This window comes from Botryllus schlosseri, chromosome 10 (genome assembly GCF_051294905.1).
Source record: "Botryllus schlosseri isolate E-star chromosome 10, Bs_hap1, whole genome shotgun sequence".
Taxonomy (NCBI): Eukaryota; Metazoa; Chordata; class Ascidiacea; order Stolidobranchia; family Styelidae; genus Botryllus; species Botryllus schlosseri.
Window position 1 is genome coordinate 18576745 of NC_137245.1, and position 21478 is coordinate 18598222.

At 39.9% G+C, this 21478-nt stretch overlaps 1 protein-coding gene and 1 long non-coding RNA gene across 3 annotated transcripts in view; one reads left to right on the forward strand and one right to left on the reverse strand.

The window, feature by feature from the left end:
* The first annotated feature begins 2858 nt into the window (after positions 1–2858).
* LOC145447782 (uncharacterized) overlaps positions 2859–21478 on the forward strand; it is a 29135-nt gene continuing 10515 nt past the window's right edge. The window contains exons 1-5 of one of the 2 annotated variants that reach the window (XM_080326051.1): positions 2859–3841; positions 15281–15417; positions 19670–19746; positions 19807–19937; positions 21280–21450. In XM_080326051.1, coding sequence (XP_080182177.1) covers positions 3781–3841; positions 15281–15417; positions 19670–19746; positions 19807–19937; positions 21280–21450 — 577 coding nt within the window. In that variant the 5' untranslated portion in view covers positions 2859–3780. The remainder of the gene's footprint in view (positions 3842–15280; positions 15418–19669; positions 19747–19806; positions 19938–21279; positions 21451–21478) is intronic. The other variant, XM_080326052.1, reaches the window with a different exon arrangement.
* Positions 5887–21366, reverse strand: LOC145447790 (uncharacterized). The gene is made up of 3 exons (XR_013917703.1): positions 21239–21366; positions 20559–20715; positions 5887–13257 (listed from the first exon to the last, which is right to left on the reverse strand). It is a non-coding gene; the product is annotated as an uncharacterized LOC145447790 (long non-coding RNA).

Genomic DNA, 21478 nt, shown 5'->3' on the forward strand with positions numbered 1-21478 from the left:
GCAGGTTCGTCAATTACATGTTCGAGAACCATCATCCGGAAGTGGAAGAAATTATGAAATTTTCGTGGATTCTCGACTTGCTTAAGCTAGAACTATGTCCGTGGACCTCCAACTTAGAATCTATGATCGTTTTTAAAGATATTATCAATATAAAAAACCCTTTATATAACAAATTCACAATGAGACTAGCGCCTTCCAACTGAAAAACATGAGGAAATACCAAGTTGACAGTCGATAAATTTACCTAAAATTGATGTGCTCGTGGACTTGACCGAATTTTCTGCGGACTCATTTGAGTCATCGGACTCGGGGTTGAGAAACACTGGTATAAAGCTATACCATGGATTCCTCTCGCTCTTTCTCTCTCTCAATATCATGTGTGTTGGCAACAAGGGATGAGCATCGGACGCCGTGGTCCTTTTCATTTCGTCATCGGTTTGAAAAATATCGACAATAGAAATGGCTTCAATTGTAGGATATTGTGCTCGTAACACAGTCGATAGCGTCCGTTGCGCGTTGATCCTTCAATATAGCATATTGGTTATGAGATACATACGTGGAGAATTGGCAGATTCTAGATTTAGTAGCGTGAATTTCTAAGAAAGCCCCGAACATTTGTTATTGATTCAAGGATACTATAAAAATCTTGTTTTGTACTATGTGATTTCCAATAAATACTTGTCTATATTGAAACAACGTAGTTGAAATCATATATAAAGTGAAGCCATAGTATAGAATTACAAGATGGGTGAATATTACTCCGTTTATTTGTTAAAGAGAGCAACACGCTTTTTTTACCGCTAGGATTCGTTCGCTGTACCAAGTGCCACAATGGTGTTTTTTTTGCGGCTGCAACACCAGCAGGCTGTGGGCTCGATTCGATATTTCCTACTAAGGGCTTGAGAATTATCTTGGTTCCTCGTCCTCATCCGTTCCGCAGAAGCGGTGCTTAACGAAAGTGCTAGATCACAAGTTACTCGTGCTCTTGGACTGCACCTCAGGAATCACTTGAGAATCATATCAGTATGATGTAAAATCACCGGATCATCGATGTCGACACAGCATGAATACCGAACAGGAAACAAACATTGACAAGCCTTCTTCGTCATCAGCAATTATGGCATAAGTTAACGTTTTAGCGGATATACGGTATTTGTCTACTCGATTGACGCTGTTGATAACCTGACATGTAGCACTCTTACGTAGGATCACATCACAGGTATGACGTTAAAATAGATTGCGCTCGAATTTATAACGAATCATTACATCGACGCAATAAATAAGCATTTCAAGATTTGGTCGGCAATTCATCTGCCTCGCCCGAGATACAGCCGATGGTACATCGCTAGCACTGCATAACTGTTACAATATTGCTCATGATAGTGATTAACGATTTCTATATTAAATCAACTTGACGACTTTTGTGCATGGACTGAGGCCAACGCTACGGAATGTCAACTATTAGGAATGACGGGAAACTGATCATTGGCTTACTGCAGCGCCTAATTTAGATCAGTATGAGATATAGTGGGGCATCCTGACGCAGTAGGTGTACAACTGCCCATGTTTATTTGCACGCGATATGTCAAGCTTCGTGTTTTATTCATCTTGGATTCGAAATTTTACGATAATTTCGCTAACGCTAAGATGGTTCAACAGGCTTAATACAGCGAAAATTACGGCGGTATTGGTGTCACTATATGCAGGTAGAAAGGCAAGCTCTATACTAGAATTGCAAAATAGCCTACTGCTTCAAATGTCGGTGCTGTGGGAGGTTAGACCAGTGGTTCCCAACGTGGGCGATATCGCCCCCCAGGGGGCGATTTGGCGGTCTGGGGGGGCGAAAAGGACCAAGGGGGCGATAGGGGGGCGAAAATGGACAAAGGGGGCGACAGGGGGCGAAAATAGCGAAGGGGGCGATGGCGCGTTAAAACGGCTTAATTGGAGCCAATTCGGAGAAATTACCTTTTTTTTTTAGTCAACCAACGAAAATTCAGCCGCAAAAGTGTAAAACTTCGCCATCGAGCCGAAAAGTTGAACTTTTTTTTTATTAGTCAACAGTTTGTAATGCTCGTTATTAGGTTCACAAAATTTGGGGGGCGATGATCGGTGTGGAGATTGAAAAGGGGGCGATGAGCCGAAAAAGGTTGGGAACCACTGGGTTAGACTTTCAGTATAGAGTGGTTGCACTTTTCAAACAAATGAAGAGCTCTGTCAATTAACTGGACACAATTCTCCACTAACGCAATAACTTTCATAACTGCAGTGACAACAAAGTCTTAAGACGTTGAATTACACTGGGCATATCTACGTGAAGATATATATTTGGTTGCTGCACATTTGAGCATGTGACACAATGAAAAAACGACAGTCATTAGGATGCGAGTTGCGACACGTGAGCATGTTACTTTGCATCCCTAAACAACACTAATCCCAACCCTAAACCCAAAATGATCTCGAACCTGCTACATCGAATCCAACCCAACGCAGCCCCAACTCTAATCCGTGTGCTCAATGTGCTCATCAATGCTCGTTTGTCCACGGGCCATATATTTATATACCGGTGCCCAAAGCGTTCATGTGGTGATATTATATCATGTATATTTAACATAACTGAATGGCGGGCCTACTCGGGCGTATATAGTTCATAAAAATTGCAAGGTAGCACGAGTAGCACTGTAGTGTATGATCGACTGCCATAACATCAGCCTACAGTACAGTACAGTATAGAACATTCCGTTTTAATTCACTCCGTCGGAGATAATCTAATCGTTACTTGTTGTTGTTATTATGCTGTTGAGGTTATTTGGCAGAATTACGGACAACGCCAATACGTAGTCTATACTTGCACAATGCACATAGTGTATTCGATTTTGTGTAATGGATTATCAACCGTAGGTCACGATTTCACGCATCGATGCCAAACGACCAAGTTGGTGAAACTATGTCGAATTCTCGCCATTCTTTCGAAATGCGCTATGCTGTTACCGGATGATAAACGAAGGTTGTGTAACTGATCCATGGGGTCTGCTACATGTTTACGTAATACGGTTGAGCAAGTACTTGAAACAGCCTTCGCAAGTATTTCGTGAATTTTACCGTCTGCCGACACGCTGTTCATAATCGCAATTGTAACGTCGTGGAGAAGCATCGAGTAGCGATAGCGAAAAAGGCAGTTTTGCATAGGTCACTGTTAAGGAGTGTGGTATAATAAACCAGGTTTGTGTCTCTCCGGTTGAGTGTGGTTGGTAGCAGAGGTTGATTTCATGGGGAACATGCTCTCATGCGGACTTTTTGCATCTTTCATGTGATCCTCTTGAGTTGAGATCTAGACTCTAGAGTTAAGCCAATTAATTAGACCTTTATCGTCAAATATGCAAATGTTATAATAAGAGAATTGGGTTAAGTAAAATGATATGATTATCGTCAGTTCAAATATTGCAAGTTTACGAATGTGGGTTTATTTCGTTCCTTTTATGTTTGGTTTGGTCGAAACTACATCAATCTTGCGACGTGATCTTTTGATGTGACTATCATATGTGCTTGCCCAATCAGCGATTCTCCGATTCTTATAGGCTGGATAGTTCGAGGCTTTTTTCTAAACTATCACTTCTCCAGCTAAACTCGTAAGCTACTTATAGTTACCTGGCATGTCATATCTGGAACGCATGTCACGAGTTTCACACCCCTCACCCACACCTATGTATATATTGGCTGCTTGACATAAGTCTACTTGTCTTATTAGCCTTACATCAAGAATTTCTATTTCTAAAGTGTGGGATGACTTCTATATATTCGCTGACCATCCTAATCAACATCGCTCATTTCGTACGGGGACAAAGTAAGTTTTGTTTCATTACATACAACCTAGGCCGCTGCTTGCACATAAGGCCGCTGCTTGCACACACAGGCACATATTTTCGGAGTTGTTTCTCGTTGTTGTAACAGCGTGTGTCTAAGGCGACTAGCCGTGTTATTAATTCGATTTATGAAAGCAATTTATCATTGTTGATTGGTGTATTTAGGCCGTAGGGTTGCATTTAAAACAAAAATCAATTTGAAACAAACATCTTTAAAACAAGGCCCTAGTTTAAAACATGTTTTTTTATTGTTTTTTGTTGTTGTTTTTTAAGACATGACGTCACGAATATTCAATTGTGACGTCATTGTGGATTGACATTGACAATTGAAAATATAGGGTAAATATAGCTCTTTTGACGAAATATCTGCTTACTATACCTGTTGAACCGACTATTCTGAGGGTTCCAACTAGGGCTTGGCACAGCGATTCGAGTACTCGAATCTGAATCGAGTATTATTTGTAATAAGTCGAGCAGTAAAAGACGAAATTTTTGAGTACTGAAATTATTGAGTACTGAAATTATACGCTCCTCGCCACTGAAAGTTGATTTATCGTCGAGAATTATAGTTTCTATCCTAATTTTCACTGTTGAATCCTTGAAACCTTGATTGGCCGTATCGTAGCATACGAAACATGTAGTACAAAGCTACCAACGTAACTGGAAATAGCACATTTCCGAAGTCATGATCATCCCACAACATTGTCACCAAGTGCAATGAAATTGGTATGGTAGAAAAAACACCAAAGTATCTTTAATGTGATGGATAACAGGCATTATATTCTTTGTGGTCGCTTAGAGGTACATATTTGAACTTTGACATATTACACTCTGTTATGACGCCATAATGAGTGATCGGAATCGAATCACTCGGGTACTCGATATTGCCCAGCCCTAGTTCCAACCATCCCGTATCGTATACGTCGGCTATACCGGGTGGTAATTGTCCGTAGGCTCATACAACATGTTTTTTGGAAAGTATTTATACAATTATGGCATGATTTTACAACTTGAAAAAAAAATTAAAGGGCCTTTGCTTAAAACACTGTTTAAAACATGTTTTAAACGAAGTGTTTTAAACAACCATTTGTTTTAAAATGCAACCCAAGGTGAATACCAATGGTGCAGATACACTATCTGCAACTGTAAGTGGAATGATTAACAAATAAAATAGCACACGGCTGATATGCTTACCGGTAGCCGACTGGAATTTGTAGTGCGTGAGCTTGGCCACTAGCTAAGGTTACCATATTTTCAGATCCGGAAAATCGGACACTTTTTAAGAATCACAAAAGTTATAATATCAGACCGGGATACGGGTAGTCTGAAATTAGTTACGCGACATACTGTTGTGTTGACTGAAACAAAGGTCATTTTTTCAACTCGACTTCACGAAGTCTCGCTCTAACGTAGATTAGGTTGTAGTTGACCTATTTTCGGGGGTGGGGGATCTTGCCGTTACCATTGTTGAAATCCTTATTTCGCTTCATTTATGGCTTTTTTAGTTGTGTCTGTAGTCAGTGGCGTAGCATCCACTTGACGGTTCTGGCTCTGCGCCAGGGGTGGCAGGCTGCAAGGGGGCGGAAATGTGAGACGTGGACCTTTTTTATTTGTCAGCACATCAAGATTTAAACTATTTCAAAATTTGGGCGGCATTTTCAACGAAAGCCAGGGGCGGAAGCATATGCTCCTACGGCACTGCCTGTAGTGTACAATCGCCTGACTGTCAAAGCTATAATGGAGGATGGATCGCCAAAATGGAGGACATTTGAAGCATCCTCGGAGGGTATTTTCGATTTCTTGAAAAAGTGGGGCAAATCCTCCTATAGGATGACGTATGGTCCAGAGGTCGTCAGTAACGAACACTGTAAATTCTTAAGTGTTGCTCAACCCGGAAAATTGAACACGAAACGTGATCCAAAAATTGAACGCCTAGAAGTGTTGCGAAGTGTTTAAATTAAAAGTGTTTACGTAAAAAGTGTTCAGCCTCAAAGTGGCTGGTTGACTAGTCACTGGAACGCAGGGCTCAAAATAAAATCAGATTTTATTGATTCATGAATAGATGACGCTTATAATACCCAACCTGTGTGATTAAATACGTGCAAACATTGAAATTTCCAATAGCTGCTGTGACAGTGTTTCATAAATTCAGATCAGCAGTTGAAACCGTTTCCGGAATAGTCCATGAAATCACGAGCATCACAAATGATCGAAAGCAAACTCACTACAAATATCATGCAACTCGTTCAATCATGAAAATGAATGCATAGGGAATTAGGGATAGTGATAACAAAATATAATTTAGTATCTTTAACTTTCGTGACAATGGCATGGAATCAAATTCATTGGTTACGTCCGTTAACGGAAAACATGATCAACACAAATCATTAAAACTTATTTAAAATTGATCAAATTATGGCTTGTAAATTTCTAATTTTATTGTAAATAAACAAACAATGAATGTATCAGTTTCACTACCACGACCACGATAAACAAGTAACAAAGTATTTTTTTACTCTTAATGAAATCGGGCCTGCTAACCAGGCATCAAAAATATTCTTGGGCTTGCATTACAAGTATTTATATCAGGTTAATGCCAATCACTTTTGTTCAAATAACAAAGAAATCGTTTCTTTGAGTCCATACAAATTTTGCAGATTTACAGAAAAGATTTTGTTGTTATTTACCAGTCTGCTGCAAAATATGAAATCTGGAAGTCATAAGGGCACTGGTTCTTGAACATTTTTGGACACGCCCCGTTATGATAGCAAAAAAATTTCACACATCCCTTATCGTCGTATCATGAAATTAAAAAAAGCAACCAGAACGCTAGAAATCCCATCTGATAGTTGGATGGCAGTGACGGTAATAGTTGTTGATGAGAGAATATTCAAATATTGAATTCTGACCATACACAGAGAAATAAGTAGAAGCTGCCATGTGCGAAAAAGATTTTGGTTGACAGCGGCTTCACGCCCCTTCAAATGCTTTCTCCTGTTTGAGAACCACTCCTTCAGGGTATGACAATCCAATGCATAGTAGCTCAAAACGTCAACAATGTTTCTGAATACTCCATTTTCCCTGAAGCAGTTTTATATTCGTGGCATCAGCTGCGATCCAGGATCGGTCAATCTCTGATTCGTGGCGTGCCATGGTGTTTGCTTCTTTTCTACTGGTCGACTCCAAGTTGCGCTCCTTGAAAATGTGATTAAATTCCAAAGTTTTGAATATGTCAATGAAAATTCTAAATTTTATGCAGAAATAAATATAAATATTTCACACATGCAGGTTACACAAGCGCAGGAAAGGCGCTCGGGTACATGTGAAATCCTATCACTGAGAAGGACTAAAATTAGCATAACGACTAATAAAAATATCTTGAATTAGGTCTGCGTTTTTTTCAATTTGGCAATTTTGAAATTTACATTGACATTCAGACGCACAGGCCGCAGTGAGAATGCAGAACTGTAACTCAGAATGAAATTTATAGCAGAACGTCTATGTACGTTAGGGCTGTTCAAAAATAACATTTTTTCCCGGATTCCAGCCATTCACTGATTGAATTGTCAGGTTACCCTAAAAAACGCTGCACACCAAATTTGATTCGATTCTAACAAGTATAGGACTCCGCAGATCCAATTAAAATTTTTAATTTATTATGGAAAATTGAAAAAAAAAAAATTTTTCTGCCAACCCCATGAAATTGTTGAGCTGTCTTCAAAGACGTTGCAAAACAAATTTGAGTCAATTCCGACCAGTAGAAGCGGAGTTATGTGAGTTTTTCGATGCGAATTCGCGGATTATCCTTGATCGGTGGATAATCCGCGATTTATCAACGAAAAACTCACCTTATTTTACTCTGGCACAGTTAGTATACTTCCTAGATTGTCAACAATTTTTGTGAAATTTTATCAGCAAACATACATAAAAATCTTTATCACAAAGATAACCCATTGCAACAGAATCAAATTCATTCTCTAGGGATATACCAGTTCACTTACAAAACACCGTGACGCTTACCAGTATTCCATACAGCAAATGCATTTCAAAAAGGTGCCAAGTTCAATACATACTACCTGCAAAATAGAGTTTAGTTCAGTTACCGTATCACAATAAACTCAGAAAAGTCAAATTTGGGGATTGGGCAAAACAAATACTACCCCTTGTGATCCATGGTTTGTTGAAAAGATTGTTTGTTTATCTGTGCTAATATTGGGGCGATTTTTTGGACCTAAAAAGGTAAGATTTTGACTAAAAAATTCAAATTCACACATATTTTGATGATGAAAAACTTAATTTTAACCCCATGTACTTAAATTAGGTGTTTCTCACATAGTGTTAGAATTGTATTACCGAAACTTATCTTTATTTCTGGCTGGAGCTGTCTGTTCTTCCGAAGTAATTTGACCTGAAAAAATCTTTTAGCATGAAAATTGACAAATTTTTACATGAAAAAGAACTTATTTTATCGAAATCTTGACCCATGAATAATTCTAGTATTAGTTACATCTCGTATTATGGTAGAAATAATTAAAAATTTGTTGTAGTACATCGAAAGATACTTTCCTACATTTTCGGGTAGAAAGTGTCTGTCCTAACTAAGTAGCTTGGCAAGAATGAAGAAAGAACGTTCACCAGCTGCAGTTGTTGGCCGGCAACACCAAAGTTGTGCGTACACTGCACTCTCTCTCTCATTATGACAGAGTTGTCTACATCGCAATAATTCATCATACGGTTTCTAATAGAAGAACCAATGCCCACACAGTCTTGCTTCAGTTAGGATAGTGCAATAGGCTACGTTGAGTATTTGTTTCATTTGACAGTTTATGATTCACAATGAGCAGCAATGGTCCGTCTATCATCCGTCTAGCTAGGACTATAAAGTAGGCTACAGGATGTAAATTGTAAAATGATAAGTTCACCGACAGTGCAATCATCTATGATGCAAACGAAATGCAAGTTGCCAACAGAATTTTGATTTTGTAAAGAATTTTGGCAATTTTTGACCTAACGGTACAATTTTGACAAAATTTTGACCTATTTTGACGTGTCAAAAAAATCGCTTTGGTTAACACCTTACAACTTGGAATAAACAGTACAGTGTAAAATGTGTTGCAGTTGAAAAACAATCAAAACCGTTGCATGACTGTCATACCGGCATTTAATTGCTGACATTGCAGTACTTGTCCACAATGGACCACAATATCGCCTACATAGTGATATTTCAGTGTGGATAGAGAGAACATCCCTTTATCCATATGTCAAAAAAGTTACTTCTATAGCAGCTTCCCATCAGTACCGTAGTACTGGACCTGGTCGCAGCCTGGTATATTATCAGATTCGAAGCTCGATCATCCAGCAATAATATCAGACGTATCATATACTACAAAACATCCAAAGAACATTTATATGAATAAGGGATATCAGTAGCCTACTAAAACATCTAAAACAAACGACGTTACTGCAATGTCAAAACGAGTTCATTTTATGACTATTCTCACATTACATACATTCAATAACATTTACCGCATTTCCATACCTTACAGTAAATGGATGTTATGATCCTTTACGCCATCAGGTAGCAGAAACTGCTTCAATATATCCATTTCACCAAGTTTTTTCGTGTACCCTACTCTCTGCCTGAAGCCTGACGAACCACCAATTCAAATCAAAACTGAAATCGAGCGCGCTCTACCGTAACTAAGGTGGTGACCGCTATGCGTCACAGGGAAATATGTATATTTCATTGAAATATTACCCTTAAACTTGGTGTTGGGTCAAGTGAGTAATATTATTTTACATATACCATGATTTAATGTGATCTCCAAACGTACCGATGGTTTATGAATGCAACATTGATGATAAATTACCAAGTATAAATTTTCTTGAAAATAAGCCGCAGTGGCGAAGTGTTACATGTAAACGGAGAAATACGCAGAAGCGTTGCGACGATAATGGCCCAATGCGTTTATATGCCCAAAATGTGTGTCTGTACGCAGAAAAAAGTGTTATGAAGTGTTCAATACGACCTTGCGGATTTACAGTGTAGCCTACTTCTACTTTTTCAAAGTACTCAAGTAGTTTTCCTCTGCTTCTTGTACTTACTCAGGTAGATCTTATTTTCGCTACTTCTACTTCTACTTCGTTGTATTTTGTGATCTACATACTTACTTTTCGCTATTTTCAGTTTGTCAAGTAGAAGTAGTTTAATCCTCCAATCAGGAAGATAGCCTGCGGAATTTCGGGCCTGTTTTCACAGAAGATCAACATTTAATTTTCATAAAAGATTTTCCTCGCGCTTCGCGCGCATTGGTTATGGAGTAACCAGTATGATTTCACGAAAGTATCGGTGAATATAATTTAGGTAGCGGGTTGCGTGCTTCCGTTCACACCGCATTGTTGCAGTATATATGGCTCATCATAACGTTTGAAACTGATGTTTCGTAATCTAGCATTTACTTATCATATCGTTATCTAGCAGTCCATGGCGTGTCCTAATCTGGAATAGTAGACTCTGACATCTTTTTTAGTTTTAGGCCTGTTTTTAGCATACCACCTTCGAAACTTTCTGTACTAAAGACATGAAATACATTTTCCGCTTTTAGAAGTAGTATTTATATTTCAATTCCAATTCCCAACATCATACTTTGAGTTCTAATTAGTATCAGTTCTTTTGTCTGGATAACATACATGTTGAAGTATAAAAGCAAGTGCAGTAATGCCTTTATTTCCGGAAATAAAGCATTAATATGAATCAAGCTCTGCACCTTTCGCATAGGTCAATTTGCAGCTTTTGACAATCCATGCGAACGAATTACGACCGCATCCTATACAACTTCTCCGTATTGCTCTTCGACGAAACTACGAGCCTTATAATATGGCGGAGTGCGCAATACCATGATATTTTCTGAAACGTGCTGTTCCAGTAAACAGAGGATTAATGCCACATTTCCATATCAATGCTATCATTTTCATCCCATGATGCGGACGAATGCTTATGCTGTCGAAATTTGAATACCTCCTGGCATGCATCAATATGAATCAAGCTCTGCACCTTTCGCATAAGTAAATTTGCAGCTTTGACAATCCATGCGAACGAATTACGATCGTTTTCACAACTACTTACTTACTTGAGTAGATTTAAAGTCAGTCACTTCTACTTCTACTTCAAGTAGTTTTAGGTTGCTTATGGAAGAAGTACTTCTACTCGTATTTGAGTAGATTTTTTCCGGGCTACTTCTACTTCTACTTGAGTAGCTTTCTTGACTACTTTGACCACCTCTGATGATAACGCTACCACCGGCCAACATCGGCTACTATATGTTGAAATCATGAAATTCTCGATGATTTCAAAGTTGTACTGTCGTCGCACCATGTCGCAATTATTCATTGCTGCAGTTCGTTTCACCGCTTGTGGCTTGGCGTCGCCCTGGACTCCTTATCGAACGGTTTATCAGACGTCTCGGTCATTCATCATACCAACGACAACAACAATAATGCTTTCATCATTCAAGTTTAACACGAAATGGATGTGATCCTCCGGCCAGACACATCTGCTTTCAATCGGTTATGGACTGCATAAACTGTTCACAGTAGTGCTGGGATGACTCGAATCCCGTTTTCCGAATGAATTCACTTGGACCAATTCATTGCGATAAATCACGTGACTCTTTTCAAGTCCTGAATCTGAAATTTTCTGCTTCGGAAAGCCACGTGATCTATACCAGTCCTATAGTTCAGTGATTCTCAACCGCCGGTCCGTGGGAAGTTCCTTGCCGGTCATCCAAATATATTAGCATTCTATATCTCAATTCCGAAATGCGGGAAGACGAGCTCTTGTCGATTAATTAGAGTTAAAAAACATCAAATTTTATATTGATTTGGAAATTCGGAACGGATCTGCCGCATGGTGTCGTATTGGGCATAGTCAATGCTCAATGGTCTACTTTAGGGTGCGTCATGATGGTGCAAGTGCTGCACGAAACTGTTTATAATTAGCCTATAATTTGTTCGCGACATGTTACATGTGAAGGCTTCGGAAACTTTTAAACAAACTTGTTTAAATCAAGCGAAACTTATCAGTATAATAGAGGCTATAGCAAACATCAGAGTACAGTATTTCTATCAAAGGATACAGAACAGTAACAATCAAGTTACTGGTCTTCAACAGCTAACTTCGCGAGCTTACTCTTGCGTAAACTTCCATAGAACCACGTATCGAATATCAAAAAGGCAGCTTTAAATCAAGTTCACAATATTACGTTGGATTTGCATACATTTGTCGCAGTGTTTAATGTCCGCAACATTTATTTTAAAGTTTTGCCAATCCGCGAGGTCAAATAGGTTGAGAACCACTGCTTTCGTTACCCAATTCCACTTCCGTATTCGATATCGTTAGTTGCGTCAGCAAGCGACATCAAAGACAAAACAGCTCCGGAATAGCCTAAACCCCCGTCATTATGGCGCGACTGGTATACAATGTTATTACTGCCGTGCGTTAATATAAATTCAGTATATCAGCCGAGAGTATAGGAGCTAAAGTGGGTCTTTTTATGGCAATTTCATCGAAATAGGGTAATTGACTTCTCCCAAACGCTCAAACATTACACTGTCTCTACTACACAGAGATGAGGTCGACGTTATCTGTATAGCGCCTAGCAGCATTTCGGCCAATAAGCGTGACTGGTTTTGTATTGTACTCTCATACTGTATTGAACTGGACGTTACACTGAATTTTCATAAATTACTGCGGTGACTCTCATCGTTTTACTAGTTTATAAATAGCATGACATCGGGTTAGGCTAGTTCGGAGTGAATAATCAATTGTGATTACAATATGGTGTAGCGTAGCCTATGCTCAATTGCTCGGGCTCAGTGTTTGGAGCAAGTCACTACCTTCGAGTCACAAAAGTCGTTGCATTTTACTGACTGTTTTGACGTACATGAACAGCAATTTATTCTCAATCTTGTACAGTACAATTTGTGTGTTCTCACGTTTCAAGATTTCATCGTCTAGCAGAGCAGCCTGTTCAGCTAACGTAACCAACTAAAACTCAAGTATAAAGCATCCTTGCAGGTTTGATTAAACCAGACCACGGTGTATTGGAAATATCCCTTGAACCTCACCTTAAAGCCACGTTCGAGTTCAAAATACATCGATGCATTAGGCCTAACAGGTCGTGTAGCGTACTCTTGCTTATACAAAACACGATACGCTGTTGTTTAGTTCATGATAGTTATAAGAATGAAACTATGCCTAATTAATTACCTATGCGTCTTTCGTGAGAGCGTAGATCAGAGGCGGGCAACTTTTCCAGTCGGCTGGCCTGGTATGGAAGAATGAAGTACTTGGCGGGCTAGAATCCTGAATCGTTGCATTAGTCGCGTATTTATCCATCTGTACAAGGAATAAATCGTATTTATTGTAAACTTCAAGTTTAAAGCACAGAGACCCAAAATAGTATTTACTGAATTTATTAACGTCAATAGCTGTTGAAGTTCATGAGACATCTGTGGTCGATCAAAGTTCCCAACAAGCTCTTTGAACTCTGGCTGTATGTCAGAAGGTGAAACTCTTAGTAATAAAGACTGTATGTTAACATCGGTTATATTCAGGCCGTGTTATTTTTGGCATTTTACAGATTATATTTTGGCAATTTTGGCATAGCCATGAATTCATATTTATAGACTCGAATAAACCATGTAAAACACTTGAGTCTGGTCTTTCTTATGAAATGTAAGTCGCAAAATATGCAGTGTCCACAGTTCCACAATGTGCCATCAAACAGCAAGATTTAAATCCAAATTGATTACGATTTTGGAGACCAAATTTACGCGATACAAAGCGACTGCTTCTGCAATATCTATTCTCATTAGTCGACCCACTATCCTTGCAAAATTACAGGCATTCACACTGGTCACAATACTTATGATAACAATTCAAAAGGGTTTCTGGCACGTTGGGATCGCAGCCTTCACAACACAACCAATGGTAAAAAATCATGAGTGACTTTAATAATCAATATATTATGAAAAATACTCCACCCGGCGATGAAAAACTAGGAGAGGACTAAATTTATGTAGTTATGTAAGGTACGTATAGATCTGGAGGACTTTTGCACAATGTCTGTTCATTGATGGAAGTATGTCCCTAGGCCTATTGGAAAACGTGACACAATGTATCAGTAATTGAACAATGAACATGCAGACAGTTTTCAATTTCAAGTTAAAGGGGAACGGAATTATAGGTATACATTCACTATTGCACATTGAGCTATATACAGTGGGGGTTGCGCGCGGCGACTACATGATGTAACAAAATGCATGAGCATGAGCATATTGAGCATTGACAGCAGGAAAATGCCTAATTGCGCTAAATTTAAAAATTAGGTCCCTCTATCACAGATTCCGAAATATGCTGATTACTACTTTTGCGTGCAGACATCATTTACTTCCTAATCGCTTAATACCATCTACTTCCTTATCGCTAGATATCATCTATTCCCTAATCGCTTGAATTATCAATCCTCAGATTGGCCGTAAATCCGGATTTAATCACCGGACTTTTTGGCCTTTTCATTCACCTTTCATGGACCCGCCCGAAGGATTACGGATCCCTAATTAAAGAGTTTTGCTTTAAACACTTGTTTTGTCGCTTCATCCAAACTCCTGTCGATTCCTGTTGACATTTTCATCAAAATCTTTCATCAAAATCTCTATTTTCAAAAAGCCTTATTTTTGGCATTTTCAAAATTGTATATTTGGCGGTTTGGGCTTTTTGTTTTAGAAATGCCAAAAATAACACGGCCTGGTTATACTGGAACGCACATTTGTCTTGTTAATGTTACTGATCAAAATTTTTTCTCGTAAACCGATGTAGAGCCGAACACAAGAAGTGGTTTCATGGCCCAAGTTTCACTCTGATTTATTTTTCGGCCTGGGTTGGAGCAAGACATGAGACTGAAAGAAAAAGTGGAAAGAAAGGCTATTCGACGAAACATGACATGCTTGTCACGTGACCAAAATCGAAAAGTAAGAATCAAAGAACACAAAGAATATAAGGAACTAAAGAATAACCTATACGCTACAGTCAGTATATTTTGACGAAATAAGCAAGTAGTGAGAAAATGCGCAGGCTGTGACCGGTGGCCACATTATCATGTAAGGACCGGAAACTATCTGCAGGATGCTAAAATCCCGTCGCGGGCCTATGTTGCCGTCTCTGGCATAGATCAAGCGAGACAATTCCTCAAATAATGACGCAGGCTGGGATAGTAGGAATATTTCTATGACCGATGTAAAATCGTTGACACACGAACAATGAGATATTAGGGTAAACGTAATCAAAATCAAGCTGTAGCCGCTTGTGTAAGGCGAAAAATGTCAAACACGGCGACAAGCTGGTGTATTTTGATTTTCAGCATGTGGTTGGAACTTCACACAGCCTTATGGCGTCCAGATATACACAAGAGCAATTGGAGCCCCTGCTAGTTTCGAGGTGCATGTTAAAGGAGAAGTATTAACAACTGCTGACAGAGTCACGTGGCAAGGCAACGGAGTGAGTCTTTCATTATCGGAATACAGCACAATTGGAAATATCTTAATGAAATATGGCTAGATAACGTAGTGGTTACACAGTTGCAACTTGCAACATCGATGGGTTGCAAGTTCTAGCACAAACAAGGTCTAGTGTTTGAAGTTTATGTAGCCTCCTCGCTATGTGATCCGCGTATGCGGTGTCTCACAAGGAGCCTAGAACGAAATCGGGCCATGCTATACAAGTCAGCAGATCAGGAATCAAAATGCGGAACATTGGCTGGTGAAAATGACCAATGACCATAGTCGTCGAATCACGATGAATAATATAAGATAACATCAACAACCTTACTAAAATACCACAGCGTTTCATATACGTATTCTAGGGTTGCATTTAAAACAAATGATTGTTTAAAACACCATTTACAGTTGTATTCTTGCACATGGGATCCAGGAAATTGATGAACAGTGCCGGGTAGGTTTGAGGGGTGTAGGATATGTGATCCAACAAAATGACTATCAGTTTTAGGTAGTTTTGAGCAGTTCTAAGGCAGTGTGGGACATGGAAATGATATCCTGAACTAGGAGTGCCTTAAATAGTGGGGTTTTGTAGCACTCCAACCCGCAACGGCTGCATAAATCCATGTTATATGTCACTTTAACTAGGCTAGGTAAAATCGTGACACTCAGATTTTAGGGGAATCCCCTATTTTGAGCTGCTATTCTTCCAGCTCAATGTGCACACGGATGCAGGGGACGAGTTACAAAAAAAGTAGCCAGAATATGTTTTTAAGGTATAAGGCATGGGAATCGGACTGAAAACCTGGACTTTTTGAAAGTCGGTCAATTTTGAACAACCCTACAGCGCCACGACGCACCATTGGCACCAAGACATGAAGTTTTAGACCATGTAACATGCGACTCCGAGAAAACCTTGGCCGAAAAGGACTGCCCCTATGCTGACCGAAAACATAGATATATATTAAATGTTTAACTGTCGATATGCGTCCATATTGCGGCTGGCGCCGAATTTCCTGTCCTGGAAATCTGAACCCACAAGACAAATGCCCTCCGACCGAGAAAAATTATTTATCAATACCAATTTGAAATCGTGTGCGTCTTTTATAGTTTAGTAGGTTTGGGCGATTTCAATATCTTTTTACATAGCAGACAGGAGGTCACGAAATACCATCATGAAACGAAGTCGTTATACCAACGGGCCCGCCCGAATATGTTTAATTTATTATTTACTGGTCCTACATTTTCCAAGACAACACCTCATTAAGCTCTACTGGTAAATCTGATTACGAGGGCAAAGAGAGGATAAAAAATTATGGCAATATATATGTTATTCCCGATATTATTGACCGATTTAATCATGAATTATAGAAATTATTCGCGCTTAGCGCGATTAAGCGGGATAGACGGACTCACTAATTAGCATAACAAGCCTCGCTCACAAGTAGCGGTGAAAACGAATATCCTTATGGGCAATGTTCCCTCTAAGCTACGCGCGTGCGTGGTCGCGCATTGCTGACAAAGTCGCCGCGCACAGATAAATCTGTGTCGCGCGCAAAAAAAAGCCGAAGTGATGACCTTTTTTTAGTCGTTTGTTGTCCAAAGGACCGCGCAGTGAGTTGTTGAGTGCGCGCAGACTCATGAGAAATTAGAGAGAATATTGCTTATGGGCAGGCCGTGTTATTTTTGGCATTTCAGCAGCCAGATGCCAAAACTGCCAAAAATAAAAATTTGAAAATGCCAAAAATAAGCAATTTTTGGCATATGCCAAAAATAACACAATCTGCCAAATAGTGTATTTCGTTCATGGTGTTGTGTTAACAGGACCGCGTTACAAGCGATAAGAGCGTTTGTGAAAGGCAGGTTTCTTAATCTGGGCCCAGCCCACCCATTAGGGGTGAAAGCATGGTGTCCTAAATGGTGTGGGCACAGCGAGATTGAACGGCTGACTGCATTTGGTTTACGTCATACTTGTCATTTGTCCAAAGGCAATTTTACGACCATTTTTGATCGGCTTGTCGAGCGCTAAATTTGATAAAACGTGTATCAATGAGCAGCTGCCGCAGTACTGATTATTAAAATATAAATTATATTCTGCTCATGAAACTGGAACCCCCAAAATCAACCACGACTTTTGCATTGTGATCAAGTTGAACATTGTGACGCAACAAACTGTCTGGCTAATTCTGAGCTGCATAGTCTCGTTTTGCCAGACAGTCTTGTTGCGTCAATGTTCTTAAACAAGCTAACCTTCCTAGGACTCTTCCATGCGAGTTGGTAATATTAAAGCCACCTGAAGTGACAAAAGTCCTCCGAAGATCTATCTGTAGACTGAAGGAGAAATGATAGTCGGGCTACGACATAGAATTTGTTGAGAGACAACACAGGAAACTCCTGGAAAAGTATCGGGAAGAAAATTCTTTCCGCGATTAGATCGATGGCACTGGCGAAGTGATCTCTTTTCATAATGCATGGAAGCCGGTTCGACCCTCCAAAGATTTCGAAGCTCTGAAAACCTTTTGTGGATGACTGGCAACATTCTTTCCCTCAACGGCTACTGTTGAGGCCGATATTTCCCAGATTCGCTGGGCGAGAAATGAATTTAGGAGAAACTTAGCTGACATGAGTTTGGAAGCACTGTTACAGTGCAAACGATTTAAGTCTATTCAACAGCTGTAACAAACAGCTGTTGAGCGTGTTTGTTAGGCTTTTCTTTTTTTTTTGCTCATTGGCACCGATTCCGATGGACACTGCATATTTTGTGGTTTCGTTTGATATTATTAACCTATGAAATCGTTGGGTATTTTTTTCTTCTTATTGTTTGTTGGCACTGATTATACGTGGATGCAGCACATTTTGCGGTGCCTTTTGACAAACCAGCCCAAATAAAGCGTTTTTGTGACTAATTCGAGGCTGAAACTATCTATTTAGAGGACGATGCCAAAACTGCCAAAAATAAAAATCGAAAAATGCCAAAAATAACTTATTTTTGGCAGTTTTGGCATATGCCAAAAATAACACGGCCTGCTTATGGGGCACTGGGTAGCAAAGCCACCCTGAAATTTGGTTAATCACCCAAGACCAACTTTTTTGGGGGGGTTACGAAGTGATGTTTCGGCCATGGCCGTTTAATATATCCGTTCGTTTAGTGCAGTGGTTCTTCACCATTTTCTTCCAGCACCCCTTTTCAAAAATTGACTAGGTCTGCAAATCGCATTAAAAACTCGACAGCATTTGTGAGTTGATCTTTCTTAGATATTGGCTCCATGTTCTTTTGATCACATGTGGAAACCAATAATAATAATAATCTTTTTAGTATAGTGTTCGCATTTGTGATGAGAGATTTGGGTTAAAATGCGAATTTCCTGGTTTGAAGACGAATGACGACCAGACCTTGCGTAAACCACGAATAAACCCAGGGAATGTGACTACGGTTTCGTGACTTGCAACTAAACAGAACATTATGAAGTAGTATAAAACAATCGATATCGATTGATTTGCTTCACTGCATCTAGTTGAAGATATGACTTGGGTGAATGGAGTGACGTCACGGATCAATGACGTAGTGAAGTCAACGTAACAATGTTCAATTGTTCAACTCATAATTTGTGTGGATTAATAAAGGCACGAGTCGCTCTTCATGCGGCTGTGGTTTTATGCTATGTATATGATGCTTGTTTGTGTGAGTCCGACTGCCGCCGACGTGGCCTCCACAGAGTGTTGGAGGCTTATCTTTGACCGGGCTTTTTACACCCGCACACTCCACCAAACGGGTGGTTTCTGGGTGGGGGGGGTTGCAGGCAGAAAACTAGCGAACGGAACGTGGCGAGAGTCGACATATCATGAAAAGCCTAGAGATGTTGTCGAGATGAAACAACTATATTCAAAATAGATTTCGTGATTAGCCTATAAATAGCCTATAGCGACACTGCAACTGCAACGCTTAACAACCGAGTTACATTTGCCTTAGCAATTGACGAATCATTGAAAATGCGCCAATGGAGTAAAGAATTATACAGGACCGTAACTGCCACACCCCTCCCGAGATCGAATGGGAGCTATACATGTTTTGATTTTAGTGTGGGTACCACTGTATCACTCCCCCACCCCATAACAAATGCTGCATTTATGCACCGGCCATTACCGCGCCACGACATATGAAGTTTCGACCACCCCATGGGGGCCCAAGATTAAAATTTTGGGGGCGTCTGACGAAGTGCTGTTGCGATTCTGGGATTATATATTCTCTCTTTCAGATGGACCTATCTGTTCTGCGATATGGTGGTAGTGGCGTATTTGAACAATTACTCGATACTCCAACAGTGAACGCAAGGTTTGGTTTAATTGTGTATTCGTGAAGACTGCATGTCATTAATACTATACTCATTTCCAGTTCGGGGACAGGCTTCCATGCTATGACAATACCTGCAGTCAATGAAACCGACGACGGTGTTCAGATCTCGGTTATAAGCGGCGGTTGCACCGTAAATGACGTCTCCCCCGTTATTACTCTTGACGTAAAATGTGAGTGCAACTCAGTATTATCTTTTCGCCTTAATCGTTTAGAGATTGTCGATAGCAGGGCCGGTAACTTACGCTGGAATGGCCGAAGAAAGGTCTCGGTCGTACATGAATATTTGATAATTAAAATAAGAATTACGATCTGAAAGCATTGACAAAAATTGTGCGTCACCGAACTAAAGACAATGATGCCAATAGAGGCTATTATTGCCCATGAATCTAGATTTGAAATGGAACATTTGCGATTAATTTGAAATGGAACATTTGCGATTATGGAGCATTATGTAGATTGTAGACCATTGGTCGCCAACTTAAAACGGGTCGCGGGCCTGTTTTCAAAATTCATATAGGCTGCGGACCACAAGAATACAATATCGAGAAAAAGTAGGCGACACTTTTAGCAACCATACTTTTTTACTTATTTATGTCAGTACAACGCATGGGCGACAGGCATGATTGCAACAAGACAAGTAATATTTTGTTGAACAAATACAAATTCAAAAAAAAATATCATGATCCTCAATTTTTGATATTTGAAATATAAGCTGCACACGATATCTGACAACACTAAGGAATTGCTATGGGGGCTAGCGAGACACTGTACCATCTGAAAGCCTATATCACCTCGTAAAGCTTGATCTTGTGGAGGAGAGCACTAAGCTCTTCTCCAAGCGTATCGGTCGTTGCGGTGTCTGGTCCATTGTACGACATGGCAGTATGTCCAATTGCCCATTCATTCTCCCTCGATGGAATGCAATAGCGATCGCCGAAGCTGTTTCAGCTAGTGAGGAATAGTGATGTTGGGCACATGAGAATAGCTTATTTTGGAACAGCAACAGCCATATTTTGAAACTGAAATCAATTACAGCATTTTAAAAATGCTTAGCGCTCTTCCAAAATCTGAAATCAGGTCGCGGCACGCATGCGTGTTGGTGACCCCTGATGTAGACCTGTATAAATTGAATACGTTTCGCCAGCGTAATGTTGTCGAGACCACGCGAGCATCTGACATTCTTTCGAGTTAATTCCGGCATCAGATTCATTTTACTACAGGTGTAATCTCCCTCTGCAACACGTAACCGCGGTAATCTGGTTCCGGATTTTGAACTGATATTCGGGATTTGATCCGGATGGTGGTTGAAATTTGGACAAAACGACATACATATCAATATTGTAATTAGGGATAAGTGGTGTATGTTGACGATTTATCGGTTTATTGATTCATGGTGTACGATAGGCATAGTAGCCTATAGCTGTTGGGTTCCGTGTAAATATATTTGCTGTTGTGGTATAAGTTTACTCACACAACGCGATTTTCGGGTGATATATTTTCCAACTTATTCAGGCTGCAACTTGACTTTCTTCGAGCCGGAGGCATCTGTCACCGACACGACTTGCTGTGGATACAATTGCGCCCGAGACTTTTTTCTCCGTTCGGACAACTCAACATTCCATGCCACCTGCCAAGAAGATGCGACATGGAATCGAGCTGTTGCGCCGGCATCTACTACGGTCGGTATGTACTGTGATCAATGCATATTCAT